Raw genomic sequence first — 15,230 nt, 5'->3', positions numbered from 1 at the left:
CCCTCAACACACACCTCGACACCCCTGATTTAATGTTACCAAATTCCCTCAACAAACACCTTGACACCCCTGATTTAATGTTACTAAATTCCCTCAACAGACATCTCGACACCCCTGATTTAATGTTACCAAATTCCCTCAACAGACACCTCGACACCCCTGATTGAATGTTATCAAATTCCCTCAACAGACACCTCGACACCCCTGATTTAATGTTACCAAATTCCCTCAACAGACATCTCGACACCCCTGATTTAATGTTACTAAATTCCCTCAACAGACACCTCGACACCCCTGATTGAATGTTACCAAATTACCTCAACAAACACCTCGACACCCCTGATTTAATGTTACCAAATTCCCTCAACAGACACCTCGACACCCCTGATTCAATGTTACCAAATTCCCTCAACAGACACCCCGACACCCCTGATTTAATGTTACCAAATTACCTCAACAGATACCTCGACACCCCTGATTTAATGTTACCAAATTCCCTCAACACACACCTCCCCATTATGGCCAATTATGATTTAATACATAACAACTTTCCATCAAGTTACTGCCAATTTGATAAGAAACAATTTCGAACAAAGCCGATTACAAATTAAAGGGTTGGAGACATCTTGTAAAGGAAACGAAGCAGACTTGCCATATACCCTGTACATCATCACTCACCGAGTGCAGCATTAGAGCTTAAGTCATCTACGAGGCCAGAATCCATATTCGGGTCTAGGAGGGTAGCTGAAATTGAAATAACCGTACAGAACCATACAAAATTACACGTTAAAAAAACCTCTCCATCACTTCTTGCACATTATATCCCCGAAACTGTACGCTTACAAAGTGCTAGCTCTGTGTCTGTGTGTCCGTGTCTTTCTGACTCTGTCTGTCTGCTTTTATCTCTGTCTATCTGTATCTTTCTGCTTCTGTCTCTGTCTGTCTTTCTGTGTCTTTATGCTTCTGTCTCTGGCTGTCTGTGACTTTCTGCTTCTGTCTCTGTCTGTCTGTGTCTTTCTGCTTCTGTCGCTGTGTCTTTCTGGTCTGTCTCTGTGTCTTTCTGCTTCCGTCTCTGTCTGTATCTTTCTGCTTCTGCCTCTGTCTTTCTGCTTCTGTCTCTGTATCTTTCTGCTCCTGTCTCTGTCTGTCTGTGTCTTTCTGCTTCTCTCTCTGTCTGTATCTTTCTGCTTCTGTCTTTGTCTTTCTGCTTCTGTCTCTGTATGCTTCTGTCTCTGTCTGTCTTTCTGTGTCTTTCTGCTCCTGTCTCTGTCTGTGTCTTTCTGCTTCTGTCTCTGTCTGTGTCTTTCTGCTTCTGTCTGTGTCTTTCTGCTTCTGTCTCTGTGTCTTTCTGCTTCTGTCTCTGTGTCTTTCTGCTTCCGTCTCTGTCTGTATCTTTGTGCTTCTGTCTCTGTCTTTCTGCTTCTGTCACTGTATCTGTATGCTTCTGTCTCTGTCTGTCTGTCTCTTTCTGCTTCTCTCTCTGTCTGTATCTTTTTGCTTCTGTCTTTGTCTTTCTGTGTCTTTCTGCTTCTGTCTCTGTATCTGTATGCTTCTGTCTCTGTCTGTCTTTCTGTGTCTTTCTGCTCCTGTCTCTGTCTGTCTGTCTGTGTCTTTCTGCTTCTGTCTCTGTGTCTTTCTGCTTCTGTCTCTGTCTGTATCTTTCTGCTTCTGTCTCTGTCTGTATCTTTCTGCTTCTGTCTCTGTCTGTATCTTTCTGTATCTTTCTGCTCCTGTGTGTCTGTCTGTATCTTTCTGCTTCTGTCTCTGTCTGTATCTTTCTGCTCCTGTCTCTGTCTGTCTGTCTGTCTGTATCTTTCTGCTTCTGTCTCTGTCTGTCTGCTTCTGTCTCTTTCTGTCTGTCCGTGGCTTTCTGCTTCTGTCTCTGTCTGTTTGTCTGTCTGTGTCTTTCTGCTTCTGTCTGTGTCTTTCTGCTTCTGTCTCTGTCTGTCTGTATCTTTCTGCTTCTGTATCTGTCTGTCTGTATGTCTGTGTCTTTCTGCTTCTGTCTCTGTCTGTCTGTCTGTCTGTCTGTCTGTCTGTGTCTTTCTGCTTCCGTCTGTCTGTCTGTATCTTTCGGCTTCTGTCTCTGTCTGTATCTTTCTGTATCTTTCTGCTCCTGTCTGTCTGTCTGTATCTTTCTGCTTCTGTCTTTGTCTTTCTGTGTCTTTCTGCTTCTGTCTCTGTATCTGTATGCTTCTGTCTCTGTCTGTCTTTCTGTGTCTTTCTGCTCCTGTCTCTGTCTGTCTGTCTGTGTCTTTCTGCTTCTGTCTCTATCTGTCTGTGTCTTTCTGCTTCTGTCTCTGTGTCTTTCTGCTTCTGTCTCTGTGTCTTTCTGCTTCCGTCTCTGTCTGTATCTTTCTGCTTCTGTCTCTGTCTTTCTGCTTCTGTCTCTGTATCTTTCTGCTTCTGTCTGTTTGTCTGTCTGTGTCTTTCTGCTTCTCTCTCTGTCTGTATCTTTCTGCTTCTGTCTTTGTCTTTCTGTGTCTTTCTGCTTCTGTCTCTGTATCTGTATGCTTCTGTCTCTGTCTGTCTTCCTGTGTCTTTCTGCTCCTGTCTCTGTCTGTCTGTCTGTGTCTTTCTGCTTCTGTCTCTGTGTCTTTCTGCTTCTGTCTCTGTCTGTATCTTTCTGCTTCTGTCTCTGTCTGTATCTTTCTGTATCTTTCTGCTCCTGTCTGTCTGTCTGTATCTTTCTGCTTCTGTCTCTGTCTGTATCTTTCTGCTCCTGTCTCTGTCTGTCTGTCTGTATCTTTCTGCTTCTGTCTCTGTCTGTCTGCTTCTGTCTCTTTCTGTCCGTCCGTGGCTTTCTGCTTCTGTCTCTGTCTGTTTGTCTGTCTGTGTCTTTCTGCTTCTGTCTCTGTCTGTCTGTCTGTCTGTGTCTTTCTGCTTCTGTCTGTCTGTCTGTATCTTTCGGCTTCTGTCTCTGTCTGTATCTTTCTGTATCTTTCTGCTCCTGTCTCTGTCTGTCTGTCTGTCTGTATCATTCTGCTTCTGTCTCTGTCTCTGTCTGTCTGTCTGTCTGTATCATTCTGCTTCTGTCTCTGTCTGTTTGTCTGTCTGTGTCTTTCTGCTTCTGTCTCTGTCTGTTTGTCTGTCTGTCTGTGTCTTTCTGCTTCAGTCTCTGTCTGTCTGTATCTGTCTGCTTCTGTCTCTGTCTGTCTGTCTTTCTGTGGCTTTCTGCTTCTGTATCTGTCTGTCTGTCTGTCTGTCTGTGTCTTTCTGCTTCTGTCTGTTTGTCTGTGTCTTTCTGCTTCTCTCGCTGTGTCTGTGTGTCTGTGTCTTTCTGCTTCTGTCTCTGTCTGTATCTTTCTTTGTCTTTCTGCTCCTGTCTCTGTCTGTCTGTCTGTCCGTATCTTTCTGCTTCTGTCTCTGTCTCTCTGTCTGTGTTTTTCTGCTTCTGTCTCTTTCTGTCCGTCCGTGGCTTTCTGCTTCTGTCTCAGTCTGTTTGTCTGTCTGTCTGTGTCTTTCTGCTTCAGTCTCTGTCTGTCTGTATCTGTCTGCTTCTGTCTCTGTCTGTCTGTATGTCTGTGGCTTTCTGCTTCTGTCTCTGTGTCTGTCTGTCTGTGTCTTTCTGCTTCAGTCTATGTCTGTCTGTGTCTTTCTACTTCTGTCTCTGTCTGTGCCTTTCAGCTTCTGACTGTCTGCCAGTCTGTCTGTGTCTTTCTGCTTCTGTCTCTGTTTGTCTTTCTGCCTCATTCGGTGTCTCTGTTTCTGTCCCTGTCTCTTTCCCTTTCTCTTTGTTTATCTCTCTCATACTCGCTCGCCTAGTGGTTAAAGCGTTGCCTCGTCACGCCGAAGGCCCGGGTTCGATTCCCCACATGGTTACGCTGTGTGAAGCTTATTTCTGGTGTCCCCCGCCGTGATATTTGCTTGAATATTGCTAAAAAGCGGCGTAAAACCATTTTCACTCACTCACTCACTCGCTCGCTCGTGATATCCATGAAAACTTCGCTTACAGTCAAAGGTACTGGCTCTGTTGGCCTCTGTAAAGTCAACCCCCTCAACGGCGGTGGTGTAGCGCTTGACGGCACCAGTGTTCGCTGTCGCTAGAAACACGTTGCCGCCGAAGTTCAATGAGATGATGGCGCCAGGTTGATAGAAGCTACGAATGTTGCGTCTCACCATATTAATCCTGTCCGGGCTGATACCTACAACCAACAACCATATTACTCACTGTAAGCTCACTTGTGTATCATGACATTAATGTCTGGTGTTATAGTGGTAGGCCATGGGTGTGTATATTGTGTATTATGTGACATGTATTTTGATCTTTGGTAGATCACGTGTGCGTATATTCATGTGACGTCATGTCAGTGAGTGTTTGTTGGTTAACAACGTGTGCGTATATTTATGTGACGTCATGTCAGTGAGTGTTTGTTGGTTAACAACGTGTGCGTATATTTATGTGACGTCATGTCAGTGAGTGTTTGTTGGTAGACAACGTGTGCGTATGTTAAGGTGACGTAATGTTAAGTATTCGTTGGTAGATCCAGGGTTCTATATTACAATTAGGAGCGACGTTTCGGTGTAGGTGCTGACAGCGTCATCAAACTTGCTTGATAATAGTGTTAGAACCTATGTCCAGTGGTGGTGGTATGCCACACATCTATGTACAGTAGTGGTGGTATCACACATATCTATGTAGAGTAGTGGTGGTATCACACATATCCATGTAGAGTAGTGGTGGTATGACACAGATCTATGCACAGTAGTGGTGGTATGACACAGATCTATGTACAGTAGTGGTGGTATCACACATATGTATGTAGAGTAGTGGTGGTATGACACAGATCTATGTAGAGTAGTGGTGGTATGACACAGATCTATGTACAGTAGTGGTGGTATGACACACATCTATGTACAGTAGTGGGGTTATGACACATATCTATGTACGGTAGTGGTGGTATGACCCAGATCTATGTACAGTAGTGGTGGTATCACACAGATCTATGTACAGTAGTCGTGGTATGACACATATCTATGTACAGTAGTGGTGGTATCACACATATCTATGTAGAGTAGTGGTGGTATGACATACATCTATGCACAGTAGTGGTGGTATGCTACAGATCTATGCACAGTAGTGGTGGTATGACACACATCTATGTACAGTAGTCGTGGTATTACAAACATCTATGTAGAGTAGTGGTGGTATGACACACATCTATGTAGAGTAGTCGTGGTATGACACGCATCTATGTAGAGTAGTGGTGGTATGACACACATCTATGTACAGTAGTCGTGGTATCACACATCTATGTACAGTAGTGGTGGTATGACACAGATCTATGTACAGTAGTGGTGGTATGACACACATCTATGTACAGTAGTGGTGGTATGACACGCATCTATGTAGAGTAGTGGTGGTATGACACACATCTATGTACAGTAGTCGTGGTATCACACACATCTATGTACAGTAGTGGTGGTATGACACACATCTATGTAGAGTAGTGGTGGTATGACACACATCTATGTACAGTAGTCGTGGTATTATACACATCTATGTACAGTAGTCGTGGTATTATACACATCTATGTACAGTAGTCGTGGTATTATACACATCTATGTACAGTAGTCGTGGTATTATACACAAACTTACTCTGGTCCTGATCACTGGTGTCGATGTCAAAGTTGTTCCAGTCCTTCGACCCGAGGCTGTATATGTCCACCCCGCCTACTAGGTTGTTCAGATTGAATACTGCCAGCGCGTTATTTTCCTGAAAATACATCTATATACATCTATATGTTGACACCTTACAATTATTACTTAATATTTATATGATGTTGTATAACACAAAGGGGATATTTTGAGACTATAATAGACTGTTATACAATATTCCCAGTAATTGTAAAAAGACCATGGCTGCCTCATTACAAGCTACCAGTATGATCTGGGCCTATATTCCGTTGTGTATGAACGATAAAACCACAAAAGGGATCAATACTCTTTGTAAAACTTTGCTGGCAACAAATTCTTAATATTGCATTTCTTGGGAGAACATATTTTTACAATACAGAGACATTGAGCTGTTAGACTTTCAGTATAGATTCATATATAACATTATTTATATCCAAACAGAATTGTTTTAGATGAATATTGTTGATAACGTTTGTTCCTTTTGTAGGAAAGAACCAGAATCTTTGACGCGTGTCTATATAGAATGCCACTGTGTAAAATCATTTTCTCGTATTAAACTAGGGAACTAACTTCACAATAGTTTACCTTTTGAATTACGTTTGATAAATAACAAGATACTATTGACCATCAATGACCAAAACTCTAATTAATAAAAAGAATGATAAAAACAATATTACTTAAGATTAGTGAGACTTCCAAATAGTTTTCGTTCATTGGCGTGGGTTGCTTTATATATGTATCGGTGCTTGTCTGAGACACAGGCAGGGAACAAGTGGACATCACCAACAGGCGACAAGTTCATGCCCTGACAATGTACACGTGTAATACACAGTCACACCACACTCGGCAACGTGTGTCAACTGATATTGTAGCTATTCAAGTAAGACTGAAGTTTATCTGCATGGATATGGAGAGGAATCAACACGTGCATACCGAATTCTAAACTGAGAATAGCAAGTCAAACAATCAGACAAGTATTTTCAACCTAAACTCGTTTAACATTACGCAGTGAAAATACTCTCGAATTTCTTGCCATGTCAGTATATCGTCCACCTCCAAGTAGAAGCTGATGGTAGGAACTTCTGACTTTTGAAGGAGCATTGATACATAATATCAAACATATACTGCATATGTATGTATTTTTAACATGAGAATACAGAATGCATGTTTTAAATGTAAAACATGTTTGTACATCAACCCATACCCACCATGAGAGTGACGTAGACGATGTTGTTGTCGTCAATGGTGACGTCACTCGGCTCCAGGTCATTGACAACAGAGTGCTGTGCATTGTTGGGGTCACGGAAGACATACCGGGCATTTCCAAGCCCACGGGCTGACCTAGCAGTGCACTCACCATTATTATTTTCTAAACAATATCAACTGCAATATAGTAATGTACAATGTGCCACGACGGACCACTATATAGTGAAGACATATTGTCATACTGACAGACACACCGATACAGTATAGACATACTGCTATACTGGCACACGGTTTCCGACAGAGTAACGGAAGAGAGACAGACACATCGATACAGTGAAGGCGAAGAGAGAGACACACCGATACAGTGAAGGCACATAGACAGACACCGATACAGTGAAGGCAGATAGACAGACACCGATACAGTGAAGGCGAAGAGAGAGACACATCGATACAGTGAAGGCCTATAGACAGACACATCGATACAGTGAAGGCAGATAGACAGACACATCGATAAAGTGAAGGCGAAGAGAGAGACACATCGATACATTGAAGGCAGATAGACAGACACATCGATACAGTGAAGGCAGATAGACAGTCACACCGATACAGTGAAGGCGAAGAGTGAGACACACCGATACAGTGAAGGCACATAGACAGACACATTGATACAGTGAAGGCAGATAGACAGTCACACCGATACAGTGAAGGCGAAGAGAGAGACACACCGATACAGTGAAGGCCTATAGACAGACACATCGATACAGTGAAGACAGATAGACAGTCACACCGATACAGTGAAGGCGAAGAGAGAGACACACCGATACAGTGAAGGCCTATAGACAGACACATCGATACAGTGAAGGCACATAGACAAACACCGATACAGTGAAGGCAGATAGACAGACACACCGATACAGTGAAGGCAGATAGACAGACACACCGATACAGTGAAGGCACATAGACAAACACCGATACAGTGAAGGCAGATAGACAGACACATCGATACAGTGAAGGCAGATAGACAGACACACCGATACAGTGAAGGCACATAGACAAACACCGATACAGTGAAGGCAGATAGACAGTCACACCGATACAGTGAAGGCGAAGAGAGAGACACACCGATACAGTAAAGGCAGATAGACAGACACATCGATACAGTGAAGGCGAAGAGAGAGACACACCGATACAGTGAAGGCACATAGACAGTCACACCGATACAGTGAAGGCGAAGAGAGAGACACACTGATACAGTGAAGGCACATAGACAGTCACACCGATACAGTGAAGGCGAAGAGAGAGACACACCGATACAGTGAAGGCACATAGACAGACACATCGATACAGTGAAGGCAGATAGACAGTCACACCGAATAGTGAAGGCGAAGAGAGAGACACACTGATACAGTGAAGGCAGATAGACAGACACATCGATACAGTGAAGGCAGATAGACAGACACACCGATACAGTGAAGGCGAAGAGAGAGACACACCGATACAGTGAAGGCCTATAGACAGACACATCGATACAGTGAAGGCAGATAGACAGTCACACCGATACAGTGAAGGCGAAGAGAGAGACACACTGATACAGTGAAGGCAGATAGACAGACACATCGATACAGTGAAGGTAGATAGACAGACACCGATACAGTGAAGGCAGATAGACAGACACATCGATACAGTGAAGGCAGATAGACAGTCACACCGATACAGTGAAGGCGAAGAGAGAGACACACTGATACAGTGAAGGCACATAGACAGACACATCGATACAGTGAAGGCAGATAGACAGACACATCGATACAGTGAAGGCAGATAGACAGACACATTGATACAGTGAAGGCAGATAGACAGTCACACCGATACAGTGAAGGCGAAGAGAGAGACACACTGATACAGTGAAGGCACATAGACAGACACATCGATACAGTGAAGGCAGATAGACAGACACATCGATACAGTGAAGGCAGATAGACAGACACATCGATACAGTGAAGGCGAAGAGAGAGACACACCGATACAGTATAGCCAGGAAGACAGACACACCAATACAGTGTAGGCAGGTAGACAGACACACCGAGACAGTGAGGGCAAAGAGACGGACACACCGATACGGTGAAGGCACGTAGACAGACACACCGATACAGTGAAGACATACTGCTATACTGACACACAGTCCCGACAGAGTGACGGAAGAGAGACAGACACATTGGTACAGAGAAGGCACATAGACAGACACACCGATACAGTGAAGGCAGATAGACAGACACATCGATACAGTGTAGCCAGATAGACAGACACATCGATACAGTGAAGGTGAAGAGAGAGACACACCGATACAGTGAAGGCAGATAGACAGACACACCGATAAAGTGAAGGCTCATAGACAGACACACCAATGCAGTGTAGGCAGATAAACAGACACACCGATGCAGTGTAGGCAGATAGACAGTCACATCGATACAGTGTAGGCAGATAGACAGACACACCGATACAGTGAAGGCAGATAGACAGACACACCGATAAAGGCAATACAGATAGACAGACACACCGATATAGAGAAGGCAGATAGACAGACGCATCGATACAGTGTAGGCAGATAGACAGACACACCGATACAGTGATGGCAGATAGACAGACACACTGATACAGTGATGGCAGATAGACAGACACACTGATACAGTGAAGGCAGATAGACAGACACACTGATAAAGTGATGGCAGATAGTAGGGCTGAAACGATATCCCGGGACACCGATGCATCGCGATTCACTCCATACGATACGGTGTGCGATTTGTGAGGTGCTGTATCTCGATTTTTCACGATACGTTTTTTCAAAGACGTATATACGTACGTCTTTTTTTTGTAAATAAACTTTTATCACAGATACGTTTTAAATTTGTTTTAACTCTTTCAACACCGCAGGCCGGTAAACCGGCCAAGAAGCATTAGTCACGTCAAAATAGTATATATTTTTATGGACCTACCTGTCATACCATTCATTTATTAAATCTATCACATCTCACAATGTCTGAAATACGTATTCTATTTCAATTTATCAAAATGAATCATTTTTTTTATCGATAGATTAAAAAGTTATTCACTATTTCCCGCAATGTTATTGAAAATATAATTCTCGGATGGACATCGAACATGTCAAAGAGCAAAACAAAGACGTTTCAAGCAAATCTTTAAATATATATACAAAGTGATAAATAAAATCAACAACAAAATATCTAAAAGTGGTCAAACTTACAGCTAACTTATTATTTCCATCTTTTCATGCGATCGCGTGTGATGTTAGTCACATGACATCTCGGCTTTCGTCGCATCGAATTCTCGGCTCGGACACTATGTTCAATGCCAAAATATATGCATGAAAAATCTTTGTCACAGCTTGTAACCTAGCATGAAACATCCACAAAACTCCTTTTTTTTATTATAGATCGCGATTTCCTGCTCTAAACGTTCAGAATAACACGATTTAACCAAAATATTTCGTAAAAATGTGAAAGTCATCGTACACGAGGATTTGTAATTTGATTGCCTGTCTCAGGTCACGTGCTCAAATTTGACCAATCATGAACCTTGTAGCAGATTTCGGCAAGAAAGCGTTATTAGAAACCAATGAAATCTTATGTTATAGCTACGAAAAAGACAAAGGCAATGTTACGAGCGTGAAGGTGAAAAAACAAGCTTTCTAGCGATGTGTCATATGTCAGTCCTCGACAAACGTGTTATTCATACGAAGCTTTCGAAAACGGAGGTATTTCTCCATGTTACTGAGCGGACAGCCGCTGTTATCTGGAAATGAGTGAAAACAGATTCTATTCATAATTCTTTTTAAAATAATTTTCCAATTACGTATACAATGAAAATAAAAAAGAAATAAGTAGATTTTTTGAAATCTTAAATTTGTCCCAAATCGTCAAATTTTCGCTTCCTTGGTCTTTAATCTGGACGTTATGAATGTGTTAGCTTACATTTTTTTTATTTACAACGAATTTAATTAAGTTGTAAATGCATTATTTAAATAATGTGATAAACATAACTTTCATATTTATAAACACTAGGATTAGACCTTTCAAATGGTGTATAACATGGCTGTTGCTATAATTGTTTTTAATTGTTTTTTTGCCTTTATTCACGAAAATGGCAAATCATTAGTTACTGGACACTGGTACATTTAGTATTTACTCCTAGAATCTACCATCTAGTCACAACTCACAAATATGTAGGACTGTTACTTTTGTGTTTGCTAGCCATTACATGGAAATGGCAGATGATTCATTAAGTTAAAATACTCATTACAGTATATATTTTATGACTCATGAACATTCATCACTTTCATTTCATTTTTCATTTTAATAAACTAAGTTTAATTCATTTATCTCTTGTCTTCTCTTGTCACTACGTGTATCGTAGCGTATCGAGATACGTATCGAATCGTGATGTAAGTATCGAGATACATATCGTATCGTGACCTAGGTGTATCGTTGCAGCCCTAGCAGATAGACAGAAACACTGATACAGTGTCGGCACATAGACAGACACACTGATACAGTGATGTCAGATAGACAGACACACTGATACAGTGATGTCAGATAGACAGACACACTGATACAGTGATGGCAGATAGACAGACACACTGATACAGTGATGTCAGATAGACAGACACACTGATACAGTGATGGCAGATAGACAGACAAACTGATACAGTGATGGCAGATAGACAGACACACTGATACAGTGAAGGCAGATAGACAGACACACCGATACAGTAAAGGCAGATAGACAGACACACTGATACAGTGAAGGCACATAGAAAGACACACTGATACAGTTAGGACATACTGCTATACTGACACACAGTTTCCGACATAGTTACGGAAGAGAGACAGACACACCAAAACAGTGAAGGCAGAAAGACAGACACACTGATACAGTGAAGGCAGATAGACAGACACACCGATACAGTAAAGGCAGATAGACAGACACACCGATACAGTAAAGGCAGATAGACAGACACACCGATACAGTAAAGGCAGATAGACAGACACACTGATACAGTGAAGGCGAAGAGAGAGACACACTGATACAGTGAAGGCACATAGACCGACACACCGATACAGTAAAGGCAGATAGACAGACACACCGATACAGTAAAGGCAGATAGACAGACACACTGATACAGTGAAGGCAGGTAGACAGACACACCGATACAGTGAAGGCAGATAGACAGACACACCGATACAGTAAAGGCAGATAGACAGACACACCGATACAGTAAAGGCAGATAGACAGACACACTGATACAGTGAAGGCAGATAGACAGACACACACCGTTACAATGAAGGCAAAGGGACAGACACACCGATACAGTGAAGGCTCATAGACAGACACACCGATACAGTGTAGGCAGATAAACAGACACACTCATAAAGTGAAGGCTCATAGACAGACACACCGATACAGTGAGGGCAGATAGACAGACACACCGATACAGTAAAGGCAGATAGACAGACACACCGATACAGTAAAGGCAGATAGACAGACACACTGATACAGTGAAGGCGAAGAGAGAGACACACTGATACAGTGAAGGCACATAGACCGACACACCGATACAGTAAAGGCAGATAGACAGACACACCGATACAGTAAAGGCAGATAGACAGACACACTGATACAGTGAAGGCAGGTAGACAGACACACCGATACAGTGAAGGCAGATAGACAGACACACCGATACAGTAAAGGCAGATAGACAGACACACCGATACAGTAAAGGCAGATAGACAGACACACTGATACAGTGAAGGCAGATAGACAGACACACACCGTTACAATGAAGGCAAAGGGACAGACACACCGATACAGTGAAGGCTCATAGACAGACACACCGATACAGTGTAGGCAGATAAACAGACACACTCATAAAGTGAAGGCTCATAGACAGACACACCGATACAGTGAGGGCACATAGACAGACACACTGATACAGTGAGGGCACATAGACAGACACACTGTTACAATGAAGGCACATAGACAGACACACCAAGACAGTGAAGGCAGGTAGACAGACACACTGATACAGTGAAGGCACATAGAAAGACACACTGATACAGTTAGGACAAACTGCTATACTGAGACACAGTTTCCGACATAGTTACGGAAGAGAGACAGACACACCAATGAGTGAAGGCAGAAAGACACACTGATACAGTTTAGGCAAATAGACAGACACACCGATAAAATGAAGGCTCATAGACAGACACACCGATGCAGTGTAGGCAGATAGACAGACACACAGGTACAGTGAAGGCACGTTGACAGACACACCGATACAGTGTAGGCAGGAAGAGAGACGCACTGATACAGAGAAGGCAGGAAGACAGACACACTGATACAGTTAGGACATACTGCTATACTGAGACACAGTTTCCGACATAGTTACGGAAGAGAGACAGACACACCAATGAGTGAAGGCAGAAAGACAGACACACTGATACAGTGAAGGCACATAGAAAGACACACTGATACAGTTAGGACATACTGCTATACTGAGACACAGTTTCCGACATAGTTACGGAAGAGAGACAGACACACCAATACAGTGAAGGCAGAAAGACAGACACACTGAAACAGTTTAGGCAAATAGACAGACACACCGATAAAGTGAAGGCTCATAGACACACACACCGATGCAGTGTAGGCAGATAAACAGACACACCGATAAAGTGAAGGCTCATAGACAGACACACCGATGCAGTGTAGGCAGATAGACAGACACACAGGTACAGTGAAGGCACGTTGACAGACACACCGATACAGTGTAGGCAGGAAGACAGACGCACTGATACAGAGAAGGCTCATAGACACACACACCGATGCAGTGTAGGCAGATAGACAGACACACCGATAAAGTGAAGGCTCATAGACAGACACACCGATGAAGTGTAGGCAAATAAACAGACACACAGATACAGTGAAGGCACGTAGACAGACACACCGATACAGTGTAGGCAGATAGACAGACACACCGATACAGTGAAGGCACGTAGACAGACACACCGTTACAGTGTAGGCAGAAAGACAGACACACTGATACAGAGAAGGCAGATAGACAGACACACTGATAAAGTCAATACAGACAGAAAGACACACCGATATAGAGAAGGCAGATAAACAGACGCACCGATACAGTGAAGGCAGATAAACAGACACCGATACAGAGAGGGCAGGAAGACAGACCTACCGATACAGTGAATGCAGATAGACAGACACACCGATATAGTGAAGGCAGATAAAAAGACACACCGATACAGAGAAGGCAGGTAGACAGACACACCGATACAGTGAATGCAGATAGTCAGACACACACCGATACAGTGAAGGCACATAGACAGACACACCGATACAGTGTTGGCACGAAGAAAAACCAACCGATACAGTGTTGGGAAAAGACCAGACATACCGATAGAGTAAAGATGGATATGACAGACACACCAATAGAGTGAAGGTGGATAGACAGGCACACCGATACAGTGAAAGGAGATAGAAATAAACGAAGCAAAACAATGGAGGAACATGGAGAAGTGACGAACTATAGCAACACAACAGAGGTACATGGAGGAGTGACGGACTCTAGGGACGCAATAGAGGTACATGGAGAAGTTACGTACTCTAGCAACACAATAGAGGTACATGGAGAAGTGACGTACTCTAGGGACGCAATAGAGGTACATGGAGAAGTGACTTACTCTAGCAACACAATTGACGTACATGGAGAAGTGACGTACTCTAGGGACGCAATAGAGGTACATGGAGAAGTTACGTACTCTAGCAACACAATAGAGGTACATGGAGAAGTGACGTACTCTAGCAACACAATAGAGGTACATGGAGAAGTGACGTACTCTAGAAACACAATAGAGGTACATGGAGAAGTGACTGACTCTAGCAACACAATAGAGGTACATGGAGAAGTGACTTACTCAAGCAACACAACAGAGGTACATGGAAAAGTGACTTACTCTAGCAACACAACAGAGGTACATGGAGAAGTGACGTAATCTAGCAACACAACAGATCTAGAGGTACATGGAGAAGTGACGTACTCTAGCAACACAACAGAGGTACATGGAGAAGTGACGTACTCTAGCAACACAACAGAGGTACATGGAGAAGTGACGTACTCTAGCAACACAACAGTGGTACATGGAGAAGTGACGTACTCTAGCAACACAATAGAGGTACATTGAGAAGTGACGTACTATATAGCAACACAATAGAGGTACATGGAGAAGTGACGTACTCTAGCAACACAATAGAGGTACATGGAGAAGTGACTTACTCTAGCAACACAACAGAGGTACATTGA

The 15,230-nt window shown here is 42.9% G+C and overlaps 1 protein-coding gene across 1 annotated transcript in view; it reads right to left on the bottom strand.

Annotated features, from left to right (window-relative positions):
• Window positions 1-15,230, bottom strand: part of LOC124121064 (mesenchyme-specific cell surface glycoprotein-like) — a 30,884-nt gene that overhangs the window by 11,616 nt on the left and 4,038 nt on the right. The window contains exons 5-8 of the mRNA XM_046484017.2: window positions 6,847-6,979; window positions 5,600-5,717; window positions 3,954-4,145; window positions 679-744 (exon numbers count right to left, since the gene is read on the bottom strand). Of these exons, the coding sequence (XP_046339973.1) occupies window positions 679-744; window positions 3,954-4,145; window positions 5,600-5,717; window positions 6,847-6,979 (509 nt within the window). The remainder of the gene's footprint in view (window positions 1-678; window positions 745-3,953; window positions 4,146-5,599; window positions 5,718-6,846; window positions 6,980-15,230) is intronic.

Source organism: Haliotis rufescens, unplaced genomic scaffold (genome assembly GCF_023055435.1).
Source record: "Haliotis rufescens isolate VD_foot unplaced genomic scaffold, xgHalRufe1.0.p SCAF_1, whole genome shotgun sequence".
NCBI classification, from domain to species: Eukaryota; Metazoa; Mollusca; class Gastropoda; order Lepetellida; family Haliotidae; genus Haliotis; species Haliotis rufescens.
This window is presented reverse-complemented; position numbering and strand designations above follow the sequence as displayed.